The sequence below is a fragment of the Rhinolophus sinicus genome, chromosome 15 (genome assembly GCF_057876585.1).
Source record: "Rhinolophus sinicus isolate RSI-liver-muscle chromosome 15, RSI-T2T, whole genome shotgun sequence".
Classification (NCBI taxonomy): domain Eukaryota; kingdom Metazoa; phylum Chordata; class Mammalia; order Chiroptera; family Rhinolophidae; genus Rhinolophus; species Rhinolophus sinicus.
Genome location: NC_142515.1, coordinates 2,217,262 through 2,236,642, shown reverse-complemented (window position 1 = coordinate 2,236,642; position 19,381 = coordinate 2,217,262). Strand labels below are relative to the sequence as shown.

Here is a 19,381-nt window from a genome sequence, read left to right as displayed (position 1 = left end):
AAAAATTCCACATGGACAGTAGTTAAGATCGATCCTGGAAAATGTGGCTTTGGTGGTGTTGACGCCTTCGAAGACCCCCCCACACACACACACACACTGGAGGCCGTGCTTTTCAGCTGCCGTATGGGTCACGAGTGGGTCTCGGTGACAGTGCCACTTGTGGACATAGGTGCTGGGACTCACAGGGAGCAGGTGTCGCTGTGGTCTGAGGATGCAGGATGTGATAGCCAGGTGGTCACTGTCATGGACTCTGAAGTGGCGGGACGCAGAAGCGACTACAAGATCCTGAAATGACTCCACCGGCTCCGCCGTGGTCCCTGCAGCGCTCTGAGCGGGGTTTCCGCTGTCTGTGTGTTTTTCTCGATGGCAGTGGGCCAGGCCTGGGGCAGGGGGTCAAGGAACACAGCCGAGGTCTGGGGAGCTTCGTCTCCCCTTGTTTCTCAGCGGTCAGTCATCCCTGCACACACACTGGAGATTTTTCTTAAGTCTTCCAATTACTTATCACTTTTGTTTGGTACCCAAACACAGATAGTATGTTTGCTTCCAGATTGGTTTATTGACTTAAATTAAGAAAAACCCAGCTGGAGAAAATATCAGTGTCCAAACATGAAGCAACATGTGATACTGTGTGAAAAGTTCTGCCTGTGCATGTTTGGGTTGCCATAGCTACGAGGACGGTGCTGACACATGTGAGACTCTTGGCTTCGTGGAAGCAGGTGTTTGGCATCCTCCAGCAGGCAGGTTTGGCCTCCGGCCCTGTGGGACAGCCCTGCCGCTTGGGGACATTCCCCAGGCCTCTGAGGGGCCTTCAGTGGGGAGGCTCTTACCCAGGAGGGAGAGAAGAAACCGAGCCTCAGGTTCAGCCAAACTTGGGTTCGAAGACCCCCCAACCCCTGGGAGCAGCGTGAGCTCAAACATGTGACCCGTCCTCCCTGGACCTCAGTTCCCCCAAATTTAAAAGTGGCTGCAGTGCCTGCCTCAGACACCACGCTGCCAGCGCTGCAGACACTCTGTCCCACCGCTGGATCCGTGACTGACACAAGGACAGCTCAGAGCACGCACCCCTTCCAAGAAGAAAGGAACAGTAGGGATGGCAAAGCCGACAGGCGAGGTGGGGCGTGGGGGCCATGCTCTCAGTGCCCTCTGACCCCACAAGGAGTGCTGTGGCCCGTGCTCTCCTCAAGCTGGGGCCCTGCTGACAGAGAGAGAGCCCAGCTCATCACACGTTTCCGTTCAGTCCTTGTGGATGTGTCTCTGGGGAGCCAAACAACCCTCTCATACTGTTAGCATCTCTGCCGTAATGGGGAGGACGGCTGTGCTTCCTCGCCCACACCTGTCCAAGCACCAGCCTGGGGGTCGGGTGGGGGGTTTCCTCAGCACCCTGAGGCTTTGTGCGGACCTGCAAGTGTTGCCAGCGAGGAGAGGCCTGGCCCCTTCCTTCTCTGTGTTCTCACAGCTCCCAGTGGGCATCCTGCAGCAGGGTGAGGGCAGGCCCGGGGCGAGGAACCAAGATCAGGCCGAGGTGGGCAGGTCCCTGGGGCGGTGTCTGCAGAACAGCGAGCATGGGGCTCACCTCGGAGGGTGCTGACCCGTCCAGGTTTCCCCATGTGTGCAGAGATCGCCCAACCTCCCAGGCACACACGAATAAAGAAAATAATGACAAAAGCATGTGTGCATGGCACACGAGTAAAGAAACACAACTGACCGAGGATAGCCATCAAAGTTGTGCTTATGATATAAAAAAATGGAATCAGCCTGATGGTCCATCAGTAAGGGACTGGTTGTATCAATCAAACGTTGATCCAGTGGAAAACTGCGTGGCATCAGCCTGTATGGGTTCTCATGGTGGTGGCACGGGAGACAAGCTGTACAAACCATCAGACTGAAGGTATGGATTTGTCCCCAAGGAAGAGGCCAGCAGGTGACGCTGTGTGTGTGGCTGATAAGCATCTCTGTGTGAGGGGACCATGGGTACCCTTCTCCAGACCTAGTTATCCTGCTCCTAATATCTCTGAGGATGCACATGTGTTATTTCTGGAAGGTTGGAGGGGGAGAGGACGTATTCTCCATTTTGCAACAAGAAAGCTCAAGTGACAAAAGGGGTGGCGTCTGTGTGAGTCATCTCCTGTGCTGTGCCCGCCTGTCTCCAGGACTCCTGGCGTCTCCAAGAACGTCCAGAACTGCAAATTGACCTCCCACATGAGTGAGGGACTTGACTTAGGCTGTGGCTGGGTCTGGGCCCCCAGTTTGGTGGAGACAGGCTGGCAGGGGATCCTATGTGCCTAAAAATAAGTTCTGGTTTGAAGAGGGTGGTTCCCACGGAGGTTCACAGGAAAATATGTGTGAATTTTTACCCGTTTTCTTAGGGAAATCACAGGGCCTGAGGAGAGGTGGCCGTGACTGATGGCACAGCTGGGCCCCGCCTGCTCCCAGGGTCCTGTGCTCCAGTGGAGGCTTGTAATTCTGACGAGAGACTGCCCGTCAGTGCTTTGAGGCCAGAGACCCAAGTGTGGACTCAAACAGAAGAATGAGAAGGCCCTAGACCTGGTAGAGTGCTCTCCCCCGGTTCTGGTGGCACAAGGGCCTCTTTCTGATGGTTTTAATGACTTAAATTGCCTGCAGCATGCACTTGTACCAGCAGACAATGGGGCTGCAGGTTCTTGAGAAGACACTTCTGTCATCACCCCACCAGCTTTGCAGGGCACACGTCAGTTGCCCAAACTGGTGGAAGAGGGTGTAGCAGCATTGGAGGGCCCGGGGTGGCCTGTGGCCTGGGTGCGGCGGTGCCTGTTCTGCTGCTTTCCTCATAAACAGGAGCAGCCATCGCAGAAGCTACGGCCATCCCGGTGTTCGTCCCGGCCGCACCCACCGCTGACCACAGGCCTGTTGTGACATGTGCACCCCCACTGCTGCAGACCCCTGTGTGCAGACCAGGAGTGACCACCCCCCGCCTCCGGGGGGTTGCCAGGACTGAGCCTGTGCAGTCGGCATCGGGGAGACGGCCCCTTACAAGTGGAGGAACATTCAGTTCACAAAGTCCTCATTTTGTTGGAATGAACTATACGTCATCAAATGACAAAAATCAAGTTATACACAATGCAAAGTGGTTTTAACTCCACAGCAGCACAGCCAAGCTGAGGGCTGCGTGCATCTTTCATTTGCTTGGCCCCTCCCCTTCCTCTCTCCCCTGGGGAGGGTGGGGGGTTAGAACGTCCCCCTCAGCTGTCTGACAGTAAACCTGTGTCAGGTGACCCCCTATCTGGGCGGGCTGGGGGCTCAGCTCCTTCCTGCCTCTAGCCCGGAAGAAGCAGGGCCACCTGCCACCCCCAGGGAGCACATGTGACAGTCTGTGTGCGTTTATTTTAAGGGCCGGCTGTGCCCTCCAGCTGTAGATTCTGAGTGACCCAGTTCCCAAACACATCTGGGCCTCCACGTGACTCCAGCCAAAGGCCTGAGGTAGCATTTGATGCAGCGGCATTTGGGTGTGCTGTGGGGACAGCCACAGCGGCGGCGCTGTCACCCGCCAGAGGCAGCCAGCTCCCACTCGTCTCCAGGCCAGGGCACCTCATGAGAGCTGGAAACGCGCATTTATTTAAAGCTGCCTTTTCTTTGAGATGTAGAATGACACGACTAAATATTACAACACCAAGAGGTATGTACCTGTCGGTACTTTTCCATGCAAACATCTGACTTCTGTGCCAGGAAGCAATATGACAGGTATTCTGTAGTTTCCAGCAAATTGGTCTCAGATGTAGATGAACAGATTTTCACAAGGATAGGATGGGCGTTTGCGGTGTGAGGCTGAGCCTGCCAGGGTGCTGTGGGTCAGCTCGTTGCTGACTGCAGGCCGCCTCTCCCCACACACGGCCTCGGAGTGGCCCTCAGCCGGTGCCGTCATGCTGGTCTGAACTCTGGCTGTCGTGGCCTCTGGTCTCCGTGCTGGGAGGACGGTGCCCTGTGTGAGCTGTCTGCAGAGCCCTTCCTGCCATGGGGAAAGGCGGCAGTATTGCTCAGTGCTGAGGGTCCATGTTAGTGCTGGGTTGCCCTGCGTGAGTTAAGTGATCTCACCACGCCCTGGTTCCTGCAGTGGATCAGTGGGGGCCCTAAAGAGATATGTTTCAATCCCCGGAACCTTACTTGGAAAACAGGATCTTTGCAGATGTGAAGAAGTGAAGAATCTCAAAATGAAATCATCCTAGATTATCTGAGTGGCCCCTAAATCTAAGGCTCAGTGTCCTTTTAAGGAACAGAAAAGGAGCGACACAGACACAGAGGAGAGGCCATGTAAAGACAGAGTCAGAGTTGGAGCGATGTGACCACAAGGCAGCGGGCACCTGGACCCGGTAGGGCTGGGGGAGGCAGGAAGGAGCATCCCTGGAGTTCCAGAAGGGAGCGCAGCCCGCGACACCTGGATTTCTGACTTCTGGCTCCAGCGCTGGGAGAGAACAAATGTGTATTGTTTTAAGCACCCAGTTTGTGGTGCTTTGTTGTGGTGGCCCCAGGACAGGGACACAGCAGCCTTATCTGCATGGGGGGTGTCAGTGGCACATCCTCACAAGGCCATTGTCAGGTTGCAATGAGCTAGTCCTGGGACGTCCTTAGGCCACTGCCTGGCACACATGGGCACTCAAAGGGTGGTGGAAGTTTAAAGCTAGGGTTTAGAATCAGACATGCATGGTCTGAATCCCCCGTGCGCTGTGGGACCCCTGAGCATGACGCAGTGATATTTGATCTCGCCCGACCTCAGTTGCTTCGCCTGCCGGAAGGGTAGACTACAGTGCCCTGTCCACCATCTGTGATCATTCAGTGTGTTCCTTCCTTTCGCTTGCCTTTGCTCCTTGACTGTCATTTAGAGTGAAACTCGGGAGCAACCCTTCGGCCAGCTAACGTTGGTGAAGGAATCACTGTCTGCTTCTCTGGCCTGACAGTGGTTGATGGAGGCTGCGTGGTTTTTGCAAACTCCAGAGTGGGCAGGCAAAGTCACAATGGCATCTTTGACAGACCTGCAGCTGGGTGTTGCAGTTCAACATGGTCGCCCTGAGAGGCTGGCCTATGCCGGTGACCCTCAGAACGTTCTGTTCAGACTCTCCGATAGTGAACCACAGAGGCATGTCTGACCACACCTTTCAAAGCAGCAACAAAAACAGACTCCCAAAGCCCACAGTCCGCACGGGCCAGGCTAGCTCTCAGGGCCTGTGACAACCTCCAGAGCTCTCAGGGACGCGTCTTTGCTCAGGAGCACCAGGTATGTTTTTAATACTGATGATATTGAAACATGTCTTAAGGCCTTCGTAAATAAAGCAAGGTGGGCTGATGCAAATGTCTGGTAAGTAGATCAATGGACGAGTCCGGAAACAGCCACAGGTCTGGGGGTTTTAGAATGTTATAACACGGCGTATCCGTTAAGTGGGACAGCAGATAAATCTAATAAATGGCATCGGGACAACTGGCTGAGCAATTTGAAAAAAAAAAAAAAATAACATGATTCCTGAAACAGTGGCTATCTAAACCTTTTTAGATTAGTTTTGTTATTGTATCAGAGGAGGTGTCTCAGAACATAACAAGAACTCGGAAGCCATAAGGAAAAGACTGACTCATTGGACTACACGAAACTATCAGAAACAAGACACACGGTATCCTGGGAGAGAGCACCAGTAACATATAACACACTGAGATTATATCTGTAATATATAAAAAGTTTCTGCAAATCAATAAGAAAAAATACCCAAAGACAGATGAGCAAAGACTATAGACAAGCAATTCGTAGAAGAAAAAATGCAAAGAAGCAGCAAGAAGGAGCACAGCAAGTTACAGTGGCAGAGGCCACATGATTCTCTGAAGGAATCCGTGAAGACAGAGTCTACCTCAGCAATGACCATAAAATTACAAATTAAAACAGAGAGTATTTTATTGTAATCTGGGTTTAAAATGTAAGAAATGTGTAATTCTTTGCCTACAGTATAGAGAAAAGCATACACATACACTATTGGTAGGAACAGTGGCATATTTTCGGAGGACAATTCAGTAAAAAATGTGACATGTCTACACCATTTGACCAACCAGTTCTACTTTTAGGAAAGGATTCTAGAGAGTTTCATGCTTACCCAGGCTGTGGTTACCGACATATCCATTGTGCCATCCGTAGCTCATAATTGGGACAAACGGGAACCTACATAAATGTGCCATCAGCAGGGTCGACTGAGGAAATCAGGACACATCCGTACACTGTCCAACAATGCTGCTATGGTGATGTGAGCATCCGTCAAAAGACAGTCATGACTGCTGAGTGATGAAATATCACAGATGATCAATGGCTTTTTAGAAAACAATGCTTTAATTGTGCGTACAAGTATGAAATTGTGGAGGAGAAGCCATCAAAATAAACATGGAGGTATCTTGGTGGGAAGAGTTGGAAGAATTCCTTTGGGGTGTACGTGTGAGTGTGTTTTTGTTGTATTGCTTTCCAGTGTTGTTCAACTTTATATTCATTTTATAATATTTATTACTTAATTGATTTGTACTAATTATGTTTTATTTTATACGAGGTATGATAGGAAAATATAATGAATATTTAAATTTTAAAAATTTATTACAGTAAAAGACACATTGCCATTAATCCCCCTCAAAATACTCCTCCTCGCTTCAGACACACTTATCCCATCGTCCTCGCCACTTTCTGAAGCAGCTCTGGAAGTCCTCTTTGGTGAGTGTCTTTAGTTGCGCTGTCATGGCTGCCTCGATGTCCTGAGTCAATTCAAAATGTTTACCTTTCATGGTCATTTTGACTTTGGGGAAGAGCCAGAAGTCACACGGTGCCAGATCTGGTGAGGAAGGTGGCTGAGGACACACCGTAATGTTTTTATTTGACAGAAATTGCCGTACCAGAAGCGAGTGTGACATGGAGCACTGTCATGATGGAGGATGAAGTAAAGACACTCACCAAAGAGGACTTCCAGAACTGCTTCAGAAGCGGCAAGAACAATGGGACAAGTGTGTTCAAAGCGAAGGGGAGTATTTTGAGGGGGATTAATGGCAGTGTGTCTTTTTCTTTAATAAAGTTTTTTATTTAAACATCCACCATAGTTTTCGATCACAGTTTGTATATTTATTTATTATGATATATTTAATAATATAAAACACTTATATATTATAATATATTTATACAATTTATATATTATGTCATATAATATAAAAATATAAAATATATATTTATGTATTATATGACAATATATAAATTATAAATATAGCAATGTAAAATAATATAGTAGTATATTATCATATATAACATATTTTATTTTATTAAAATGTTATAATTTATTATCTAATCAGAAAAATATGATCCCTGATTCTGTCTTAAAGCCATATATGGATGCATGCATGTATGTGTATGTATGTACATACATGTATGTCTCTATTACATAATTTTTTAAAGACCACTGTTATGATCTAGCATCAGGAAATCATGAATAATTGTGTTTCCTTTTTGTGCTTATGTGTATAGTCTACGTTTTTGCCGTGAAAACGTATAGTTTGGGAATGATGAAAACAAAGCACATTTACTTGATGAGAAGGGCCCCTGACAGATGTGGTAAGAAGATGACGCTGGCAGACATGGTGTGATCTCGTGACTGCTGTCACTCACCCTGCCATCTGCTTCACAGGCTTCCGCTCCCCACTTACAGGGCAGAGAATGCCTCAGTGAGGGCAGTCTCTATGTGACACCTGTATGAATACTCGGGGGGTGGCATCTGACAATGGACGGAGGGGGTGGGGGTGAATTAGAAAATCAAGAGGGGCTTCCTGGAGGAGGGTGGGGACCTCAAGCTGCTCCTCGTCAAGCTGCACAAGACATTCAGTAGCTGGAACAGTCAGATGCCTTAGCTAGAGCAGAGGGAGGGCACAAGTGGCACTGGCCCCTGTGAAAGGAAACCAAGGGCCTTGAGGGAAGTGGTGATGGCCGGGCCAGGGGGAGAGTGGACACCCTTGATACAGTGTGGGACACATGTGGGGTCAGCTCTTGGTGAATTTCAGATGGTGACCAGTCAGAAGAGCAGTGATGGCTGCCATCAGCCTTGTGGGGACAAGGGGACACTACGGGCCCCAGACGGCTGCCCGTGTCTGAGTGGAACCCCTCCAGGCCCTGGCCCTCTGTGCCCTTCCCTCCACCTGGTGCCTGGCTCCGTGCCCACTTCTCAATGGCTCCTGGAGCCACTGGACATTGTGCATGTGGCGCCATGCGATGCAGGGAGCTGTCCCATGGGGGTGTTCTGGCAGAGCAGGCCCTGAGGAGAGGACGGCCCTCACCTGGCACTCCCCCTGTTCTCCAGGTCAGGCCTGCGTTGCGGGTTCCTGTTCCCCAGGACCCACAAGAACAGGACGGGTGGGCACGTCGCCTGGCAGGGCGGGCCTTGCCTGGCACAGAGAAGCCTGCCGTCTCCTTCCTGTGTTTTACATAATTAGGTAAGTCACTTAATGTCGCTGTGTCTTGTTAGAGAAGCTACTAATCCTTAGAGCTAACGGGACTACCTAATTAGTGTAAAACACTTTGAAAATATAAGAAATTCAGATGTGGCGTATAATTGGCCAGCCCTCCTGGTATTGACACGCCGTGTCCAGGAGGCTGGTCCTCTGAGGCAGTGGGATGAGTGAGACGGGCTGTCCCGAAGCCCCAGGGCTGGCTGGCAGCACGTCCTGTGCTCCTTTGCAGGATGAAGTGATGGGGACAGGGGGGAGTGAACTGCTGGGACTGACGGCCTCACTGCCCCAGGGGACCATGGGAGTGTGTGGAGGTGGCTGAGTGAGGTGGGTTAGCACCCGCAGGCTGGGCCTGGCGAGGGCAGGGCGGAACCCAGGTGTGGCCCAGGTGTGGCCAGCCTGGTAGAGCTTTCGGTACCAGCTGTGACGGGCAGGCTGCAGTAGACTGTGTGAGCCCAGCTCTCTCTCCTGCAGTGGAGCGAATGTTACTTGTAGCGTCTCCAGAGGAGAGAGGGAGATGCGACACACAGCACACAGCCACTTCTACCATTCTCCTACTTAAAGGATATACGCTGGACTTCCTTCACAGTTGGCGAGTTACTCAGAAAAGGTGCCTCAGCCCCAGGGCCAGATGGCACTTGCCCCAAGCTCCAGGGGCACACCGGCCACCCATGGGGGTGGATTTCCCACTAGTGTTATTGGAAATAAGATAGACGATTGAATGTTCTCTTTGGTGCTTACTTCCTAAGGGTGTGTGGGGCTGTCAGCAAATCGTTAATCTCTCTTTAAACCACGGCGACAATATTTACATTTAAGATCAAGATGATTATTATCTGAAGAACTCCCCTGGATGCTCTCCTCACAACTGGAAAAACACAGCAGCCCGTTAGCTGAGCCATATCCTGGGCCAAAAATAACTATAAGCCAGTCCAGGAGACCCAGAGTTACAGGCGGGGCAGCGGGCGTCTGACAGGAACCCATCAGCCCTGTCAGCGGAGTGGATCTCGGCTTCAAGAAAAATGAAGCCCAAATCATGTGTTTGGTGGCTGAGTCTTCAGACCCAATCTTATAGGAATCGGCCTCAGACAAACCAACTCCAGGAAGACATTTCCAAAAAGAATTGTCTTTAATTTATATAAAAAAAATTTGTTCCCAAACAATACAGAAAAGAACCAGGGCCCGACAGAGGTGAAAAGCCAGCTTCCCAAGTGTCCTGGGAGCGCCCTGGAAAGCCATTGATTCTGGGGGACCTCTGGGCAACTCCAGTCCTGGCAGGGCCCTCCTCTAGCTGTCTTCTTCTTCGATGCTGTATGGTCTGGATGCTGACCCCAAATGCCTTGGACAGGTCTCATTGAGCCACCGGGGACGATGCTTTCCAAACGGTGGTACCCACGTCTCTGCTGTGAAAACCTCTTTCTCATGGGTGTCTTCCAAAAGTATTTTAGTGAATATGTAACTTTGCCAACAAAAGCTAACATTTTCATTTTTTATCAAAATTGACACCTAGGATCCTCATAACACCCCACAATATATGGGGGGGTGCCAAAAATATGTATCCAAGTGGACACTTTGGTCAATGTTGCTCAAGCAGTAGTTCGCCGTAATCAGAAGTTTCTGGACGCTGATGGGAACCACTTTGAGCACCTCTTGTAATTGCAGAAGTCAAACATGACTTGTATTCATCTTTTGTTACTGGTATATATTGCGTATTACAATTTTAACACAGTTTTTTCCTTTCTTAAAATGTGTGTACAATTTTTTGGCACCCTCTGTATATTGCATTTCACATACACACAGGAAAGTGAAGTGTTTTGCCCCAACTCACCCAGCTTTTAAGTCATGAAGACTACAAGGCCTAGACCCCAAGCTGTGTGTTGATCCCACTGGGTCTTGATTTCCTCACCATTCTAGAATCAAGTCTAGAAAAGCCCACAAATGGCCACGGGTACTTAGAACTAATTATGGTTAATGTTTCAGGAATTTAAAGGAAATTGTCTATAAAATATTGAAAAGGACACTTAGTCTGCACAGAGTGATCTTGGATAAGCATTTGGTGCTGCCCTGTAGAGTTGCTGGTCCTTAGCTTCTGACCCAGCCATTTGTCCCCAGGCAGCCCCCGCCCCAGGCACCTGAGATGAGTGCACGGACGCCAGACCAAGTGTGCTCACAGCACTGCAGCACCAGCAGAAGCCGTCATCAGCCCGAACGTCCACCCAGAGGAAAACCAGCACATGCACGGTGGTGTGTTCACGTGATGAATATTACACCGCAAGGAACGTGACATGCCCTACCACGACAACTCTTAGGAACGTGGTGGTGAATAAACAAAGCAAGTTGCAGAAGATTGCTTAGGAGTGTGTGGTAATAATTTTATAACGCTCACAAACAAGCCTGGAGGTCTTGTTTTAAGTAAATACACACACACACACATATACTATCCTGTGTACATGCCTCTGGGGCCGAGTGGGAGGCCAGAGTATCATGGCAGCCTTAGCTGTTCAAGCACATGCTGTAGACTCAGCCGTATGTCGTTCCAGCTCTTGGTCTGGGCCGTGGGTTCTCTGGTGTCCTTGTAATACTATTTCACAGTGTGTGTTACTCACGTTTGCATTTATATATCAAATATTCCATAACTTGGACGTTTTAAGGAGGTCCCTGTAGGCTGTTGTCCAGTACAGCCATGTGCCTGTTTCTGGTCGGATTCTTGGCACAGTGGGTGACTCTAGAAATGGTTCATGCTGACCCTGATTAGTTTTGTCTAAGGGGGTTTCTTACGCCTGTTCAGCAGGCTGGGAGACTCCACTGCGAGCGCTCCTCTGGGAGGCGCCCAGCCTCTACCAGCTCATGGCCCCAGATGGCACATGCAGGTAGAAGGAGCCCAGCCCACAGGCTGGGAGGAGCCTACACTCCCCTTTGCAATCAGCACCATCGATTTGTGTGAGCAGTTCTGCAACTACCACCCGACGTGGGTCCCATCTCTCAATGATGCTAAACTCCTCCAGTCACTGTTCCAGAGAACTTGTGTCCCCTCTTGTCAACCAGACATCTGAGCCGGTGTGCAGAACAAGCCAGCCCTAACTCTCAGGGCTTTGACCTTGGGGTCTCCTACCTGCAGGCCTTGGGTTTCGAGGAACAAAGTTTGGCCTCCAAGAGTCTTCAGACCTGCAGCCTAGCAAGATACGGTATCTGGAAGGAGTCATCAGCCAAAACCCTTACAGGCTTCAAGCCTCAACTCTGTGTAAAGAGCAAAGGTTATGACACATCACTACCTGGTGAACCAATAAGACCTCGGTCCAGAGAGAATCTCAGAGCAGCCTGTGGACGAATGGGTTAGGAGGAGCGAAGCTGAGCGTGGCAGGGAGCCTGCGGCCACTCCAGAGGGTCGCCCTCTTGGACAGTCTGAACATTGAAGGATCAACGGCCAACGGTGGTGGTTCAGACTTGTGTTTGCTAGACGTTTTCTCAGAAGTGAGTGAAGTGAACTGTCCCCTCCAGGAGAACAACTGATGATATTAGTTACCAATGATAAACATGTATATTTTTTAACAAAAATTTGAATTTTTTGAAACTTATGTCTGCCAACTATGAGCTTTACAGCTTCTGAATACTTGAAGGCTTTTCTGACGAGCTTGGTGGTGAAATCAGGAAGCTTGTTTTCTCACTATAGCGTAATGAAACGTGTCACCATTTGGAAGGTCTGCACATCACTCAGTGAATCAGCATTTCCAAATGACCTCTGTGATGTTACAGAACTACGAGTGGGTCAAAGGACCTTTCACAGTGTGGATGGACCAGCAGAGACCAGTGAAACAGAGAAGTTCCCGGCCGGGGTTCAGATTCCTCACTGCAGCTGAACGTGGAGAAACTCCCGCCTGTGGCCTCTGGGTGTAGGATCAAAGAAGGATGCCCACCGTTTTCTGAAAAGGCTATTAGCATACTCCTCCCTTGTGAACTGCATGTGGGGGGTCAGCTCTCCCACATGCTTCAACCCAGAGAACAATCACGGTGGTTTGAAAGCAGGAGGCCTGTCCTCTATTGAAACGGTCACTAGCGCTGTCGGGTCCATGGAAAACAATGCCACGCTCCTCACTGGTTGTGTTTTTGCTTTTAAAATACGGATGTTGTTGTGAAATATGGGTTAACTTGGGTTAATATATATTGGCATTGTGTTATCTTTAACAAATTAATAAATTTAAATTTCTCAGCATACTAGGAAATGAAAGTATCAATAGCTGTCACTCAGGTACCTACTACTATGGGGCCTCAATTTTTCTGCGCATAAAAGGGGCAAGAGTGTGGCTAGGCTGTGCGACCGCCATGCTGAAGCATTTCATTCAGAAGTTACAACAAGGCAACGATTCTGTGTGGGTCGGCATGGGGCTCATTTCTCCATTAAAATCAAGTACCAGGAGTGTGTTCCTCTGCCATTGTGCTGTGACATCCCAACCACATCCTGGGGCAGGGATGGCACCCGCCCGCGTTAGTATTCAGCTGTGTTATTTGGATAAGGCAGGGAGGAATCATCTCCAAACCAGCTTTCCTCTTGTTGTGTAAAAATTAAAACACTACCACTTGAAAAGAAATAGATTTAAGAAAAGAATACCTCGCATTGGAGACGGACAGAGCTTTTCAGCATTCTTTCCGTCCTGATGTTCCCTGAGCCGGTGGGAGAAACTGGCAGCTGTTAGCCAGCGATTCTGTTTTTCTACTTTGTGTTTCATAAGTGGTTTTTAACCAGGTCCCCTTAAAATGTATTATTGTTAGAAAATAAACCAAGAAACGAGGGATAGTAATTTAGTAGCAGGAAGTTAATTCCGAAGACCTCCGACATTTCAGCAGTCACGTGGCTATTGATTTTCAATACCGTGAGGCTGTGCGCCACCCCAAGCGTGGGTTCAGCAGATTCCAAACAGTTTCTCCCTTATCAGTGGAGTCCCTGAGTACTTGAGCATTAAGACAACAAATGTCCACAGTTAACGGCATGTCACATGGCAGCTGGGTGGACGTGCCAATTTTCTAATGAAGTCGGGTTGTTGGCAAAGACACCAGTCATCATAGATTGAAGGAGGTCTTCTTTTGTGTATTTCCAACACTCTTGAGTGCTTCGAAAGATACCAGTTACATCATTGTCTAAGGGCCAGGCACTGAGGGACAAACACCCACTCACTGCCAAGACAAAAACAAGCGAAGCCAGAGTTAAAACCAAGATGGGGCTGGGTTTTGCAGGAGACGTCAGAACTATGTGTTCCGGTTGTGCTCAATGGAGGAGATATTCCGAATAAATGCAGTGGCTCCAGCACCCACATTTCTCCCGCAGAGGCAGCTCAGTGACTCCTCACTGCCCCTGAGCCTTCTCTCTGTGTGGAAGAATCAGTATCATTTCTTTTCATACCGAAGGAAGGATAACAGTCAGTGCCTCGGGGTATAAACCAGTGTGTGGCCAGCCTCCCGCTCATCAGCCATGAGGTATAGACTCGTGAGTCAGTGCAGACGTCCGCCAGCCGCTCAGAAGGCCTGAGCCTCCCTCCTCGGACCTCGGCCGCCGCCTCGGCCGTCTGTGTGCACCGCGACCCCTGTCTCCACCCCCACCAGTAATAAATGGTGTTTGCCATCTTGTATTGATTATTGAAAATGTTATGTCCACGGGAAGAAAATGCCAGTGCTTTAAATATCAAATTTACTAGGGGTTTTAAAGTTATTTTTTACAGAGACGTGTGTGATAAAAATTTTTAAGCAATTGAAAGGAGTGTGGAGGGGGGAGCAGGATTATTAAATAACGAAAAAAATCAATCCTCGGTTTGGCCTGGGCAGACAAGCGTTTCTCAGCTCAGGTAAGTAGTTTAAATTCAGACACGTCTCATATTGGACTTTTTACAGGAATGGAGAAATTTATAATGAAATTCAACAAGGAAACTGGAAAAACAGCCAAATTGGTGCAGCAAAGTGGTTAATAGGATCATTAGCCTCCTCGCTGTATTTTTTTGGACATTGTGTGCCTGTACCGTGGTGCTCGAGACCAGATTGCAGGAACAGGCTGACAGTTAGTAGCTAACTCAGCAGTGCTGGGTACAAACTGCCATCTTCCTGTGGATTTACAGCTGCCACTTCTGCTACTTCAATTAGTTCTATAGCACACAGATGTTGCTTAAATGTTGCTGCTAATGATACTGCAATAAGCGTAAGATTCATGCCATATTTTGAGGCACGTAAATTTCTCAAGTGGCACAATTAAAGTGGAAATATTAGGTGGGGAGAGCTTGGCAGTCTCTCCAACTTGGAAGGCGCACCCGCTATGCAATAATGGGTCAAAAATTCATTCAAGTTTTACTGCTGTTCCGAGTTTTAAAAGACTTTTCACAGTTGAATGCAAAGTAGTAAAAACCAGGGTATTAGGAAATGAGAAGGCAGTTGTGTTATTCAGACATGACTTTTAATTTCAAATTGAAATCACATGCTCACTTCTCTGGACATGAGCAAAGGGAAAAGCTACAGCCTGAAGAGCTTTTGTCTTTAAGGGCAGGAAGTCCTTGGTAGGAATGCGTTCTTGGCGAGGCTGGTGGCACAGTCAGATCTGCCCACGGCTCTGCGAAGCGCTGTGGTCACCGCACCCCTGGAGACGCAGCCGGCTCCCGTCACAGAGAAGCCCCGTCCTTAAGCAGATGCCTCTTGTTCTCCCTCCGACACACTCCACAGCGCAGGCTGGGGAAATGCGTGGGACACACACACACACACACGTACACACACACAGACACACACTCGGTTTCTCTTACACACACGCGCACACACATGGCCTCCCTCTTACACACACACAGACACACACTCAGCCTGTGCCTCTAACACAGGTAGAGAAGGAAAGACAACTGGGACTCCCAGAGGCTGGCCTCTGCTTGGATGGAATCGCCATCAGAATTTCTCCCTCATTTGTAGTCCTTTTGTCATCCCAGCACAGTCCCCTGCCTGTCACCAAATTTTCTTTTCCATGAAAAATCTCTCCTTCGGAGAAGAGCTGCTCCCTGACCGGTTGTCAAATCGCCTTTGATTTTCTCACACGCCGACTTAAAAGGCAAGCATTTCTGCGGGTGAAGCCGGCACTCAGCAGGCCCGTCTGTTTCCAGAATCTCTGTGCAGCTGGACCCCCCCACCCCACTTTCACGTATTGATTTGAGCTGCCCAGGAACTGACTGCATTGCGCTTAGTCAGGACCATCTACTCCGGCTGCCCCAGGAGAATCCGCAGCCCTGCTCCGTGCCCCGGGCTCGGGCCCATCTCTGTCTGCCGCGCTCCGTTCTGGATAAACTCTGGGCCCGCAGCAAAGGCTGTCTGCAGGCGGCACTGCTGCTGGGTGTTGTCTTGTGATATTTGCCAAATGTTTGTTTTCTCCTTAAACAATGCAAAGCATTCAGTGAAAGCTTCCCAGGCAAACCCAGGACTCTGAGTGGTCTGACAAGCACTAAACCGCAGCATCTTTCTGTCCCCTTTCCCCACTGCTCTCCCTCTGTCCCTCTCCCCTTCCGTACCCCCCTGCCCATCGCTCTGTCCCTGTACCACTTGGATTATTTACAGCAGGTCTTACAGATGTCAGTATTCTTGTTCTGAAGCAAAAAGAACAATGAGTTCCCACTGACCCCGGTATAGTGGGCCTCGCCGAGCACAATATGGATTGTATACGGGCAGTGAGAAGCCTACATGTAATCGAGAGAGAGAAATGTCACTGTAGTGTTTCTGTTGACATGGCACTCTGTGTGGCGGGGCGTCCAGGGCCCGGCGAGCAGGGGTGGTGGTGGCCAAGTGTGTACCAGGAGCTTGGAGTTTAGCACAGGAGAGGGGGTAGAAGTTAATCTGCTCCGGTTTCCCACGAATGAACTGTTCCCAGAAGGGAAGGGCCACGAGGAAGTGCCCGCATTCGGTTTCCCGTCTGCACGTGGCCCCGGCTTTGGAGCCCAGCTGCTCACTCGGATCTGTGTCCCCAGCTCTTTATTGCCTTCCATAACGCTTAATGTACTGTTTGTATATGTTGTCCTTGCACTATATTTGATGTGCTCTCATATATTTTATTCATCTCTGGCTTTCTATGAAGGCAAGCTCCCAGCAAATCTGAGAGGCGCTATTTGCTGCCATCAATCAAGTGTCTCTGTGCTTGGCACCTCATGGGATGAACTTGATTTGAAGCATAAAATGTAGCTCTTCTTCTCTGGGGCCATTTCCTCCTCTGTCCCCGGTGTCTGTCAGTGAGGTGGCCTGACCTCTGGAGTGCTGCCTGCCCTCGAGGGCAGCCGGCTGCACTGCAAACTCCTTCTCGGTCCATTCTCAGGGCCCCAGGAGTGAGCAGTGGGCACCCTTGGGCTTCCAAGGGCTTAAAAATGGAAAGGGCGTACTCACCGTGGTGTAAGTGACAGACAGCGACTATGGGAGTTCATCGAGCACCTGCATCGTTCAGTTGGGGGTGAGTGTGTGACAGCAGGACCACCGCTGGGCTCCACACATCTGCCATCCGATACTGAAGATGGTCCAGGGGACAGCGTGACTTGTGCTGAGGCGCCAGTCCTTTCCTGGACACAAAAGCCAAATCCAGAGCATTCCATCTCTGGGAGGGCGGATCTGAGCTGGACGATGGCAAATGCCCAGTCGGGGCTGTGCTGGCTTTCCTGCCAGCTTCTTGCCACCACAGCCTCAATCCCAGTGCCCGTCATCTGTGTCAGTGGTGTGGCGTCCTTGCTTTGTGGGCTGCATTATTTGCAGTGGATGCTTGACAGACAGACAGACCTCCTCTCTAGGGCTAGCCTCGTGTCCAGGACAGATGCTACCTCCTGGGCTCCGAGTTCTGGCACACCCAGGGGTGGCCTTGCAGAGGCAAAGCCCTGAGGGGCGTGTGTGTGTGTGTGTGTGTGTGTGTGTGTGTGTGTGTGCTCTTAGGAAGATGTGCTAGTTCCAAGTTCAGGTGAAGGACGTGGAGGTTAAGCGGGGAATGACAAAGGCGTCCTCTTCCCCTGATAGCAGGTATTTAGCAGATGGGAAAATATTAGCAGATGGGAAATCAGCAGATACATTTAGATCAAGATGCAAATTTAAAAGCCGCCAACCCGCTGCACTAAATATTTACACTGAGCACCTCTCCTCCATCAGCGTCGTCTATGTTTGATGCGCCCGTACAACTTCTCTTATTACAGAGTCATGTAGAAATTCCGCACTTGAAAAGAAATTCATGGTGAATTAAATTGCAGCATTAAAATAGAAGAAAATTTCCAAATTTCTGTCAACTTTTCGAGTTGTGTCCCCAAAAGACTTCATGCACTTCCTTTCATGAGAAAGTTATTAGTACAAACCTACTGACATTCCGAATGAAAAGAAATGTTCCTTGTCTCTCCTAAATAACTCATATCGATGCCGCCATTGTAGAGAAGTCTTTAAAAAAAAACAAAAAAAGACTCCAACCCCTTTGCAATAGTTTTCAATACCAAAAAAATCAAAGATCACACCTGAACCCCAAAAGGTGACCCTCCCCACAGACCACGGGGCCCTGGACCAGCCACATGGTCTTTGTAGACAGATCCTTCTGTCTATGAAAATCGTGACCACACCTCAAGTCTGCACAGAGCCTTACCAGCACTGTGACATGTTTTCTCACTTAATCCCCCAGCGCTGCAAGGCAAGGACAGTTGCATCCAATTTATATCAGGGAAACTGAGGCTTGGGTTTAAAATTCGCCAAGACCCAGTGATTCTAGCAACAGTGGAGGGAGGGTGTTCAATCATTTTGACTAAAGTTTCTCTCTTTTCCTCAAGGGAATGGAACTGGATACTTTCAGTGGGATCCTCCATCCACAGAGTCCAACACCTACTGTCTTGTTCATCAGTGGATCAATTTATTCTTCCCACAAGGATCTGAACGTTCGCCGTGGGCCAGGCACTGTACAGGGATCTCAGCACGTAAGTGTGAGCGGGACAGGTGAAGCCCCTGCCCCTGGGGCGTACATTCTAGTGGAGAAGATCGTGAAGAGGAGGAAAGTCAGGAAGAACATTTGAAGTCACAGTAATGCTATGAAGATACAGCCGGGGATGGGGTTGAGGGCACTTGTAATCAACTATTTCACGACTCTATAGAGGGGACCCAGTTCTGAAAATAGAGTGCTTGGGGGCAATGGTGAAACCTGCCTTTCTCCAAAGATGCCTTTGACCTCTGGAATGAATGACCCCTGCCATCCATCCAAGGGTTGGACGTGCCCATGTGGACTGGGTCATCCTGATTCAACTGGGAGACTCAGAGGATTTGAAAAAACTGGCCTTGTAAGTTTTTCTTCCTTACTTAGAAATTGGAGTAGAGCATGGAACCCACCTACACTGTCACCACAGAAAGGAGCTAAGCTGGTGCTTGAGGAAGTTACCCAAGTTTCAGGCCCTGATTAATTTGCTCTACTATTTATACTGGAGTGCGGTTACCCTAGCAACTGCCAGTGGGTTACTGTGGCGCCTGCTTCTGCAGCCTCTGCTTGGAGAGCCCGCAGAAGGGGTGTCAGAAGGGCAGGCGAAGACCAACTCTCTTAGGAACAGGAAGAGAGTGGGGCTCCGTGCGGACAATGAGAGATATCCGGCAGACCTCCTCCAGTTCGCCAAACTCCTGGATGGCCCAGCCACCCGTCCATCACTGCACTTCTGCCCTCCCCGTTTCCTCTGCCTTCCCCACCCCCCTGCCCATCTCCCTGACACTGCTCGTCCTGCTTTCCATCCACTCCATCATCACTGTCCCTGACACTCCCTCCCTCCTGTCCTATTCTAAGTAAGGGCCACCTCTCTGTGGTCCCTGAGTGTACGTGGCCCTCCTGTTGGACTCCAGGTCCTTTGAAGCAAGGCTGTGTCTCTCTGGGTCACTGCCTGATACTCCCCAGCCGTGTCACACACATAGTGGGCCC

General features: G+C 49.7%; 1 protein-coding gene across 6 annotated transcripts in view; it reads left to right on the top strand.

Annotated features, from left to right (window-relative positions):
* The window catches only part of MGMT (O-6-methylguanine-DNA methyltransferase), a 263,434-nt gene extending 244,814 nt beyond the window's left edge, over window positions 1-18,620 (top strand). For 3 of the 6 annotated variants that reach the window (XM_074338805.2, XM_088791753.1, XM_074338803.2), the window contains exon 7: window positions 18,258-18,620. In XM_074338805.2, the coding sequence (XP_074194906.2) occupies window positions 18,258-18,497 (240 nt within the window). In that variant the 3' untranslated portion in view covers window positions 18,498-18,620. The remainder of the gene's footprint in view (window positions 1-18,257) is intronic. The other 3 variants (XM_074338804.2, XM_088791754.1, XM_088791752.1) reach the window with 3 other exon arrangements.
* The last annotated feature ends 761 nt before the right edge of the window (window positions 18,621-19,381 follow it).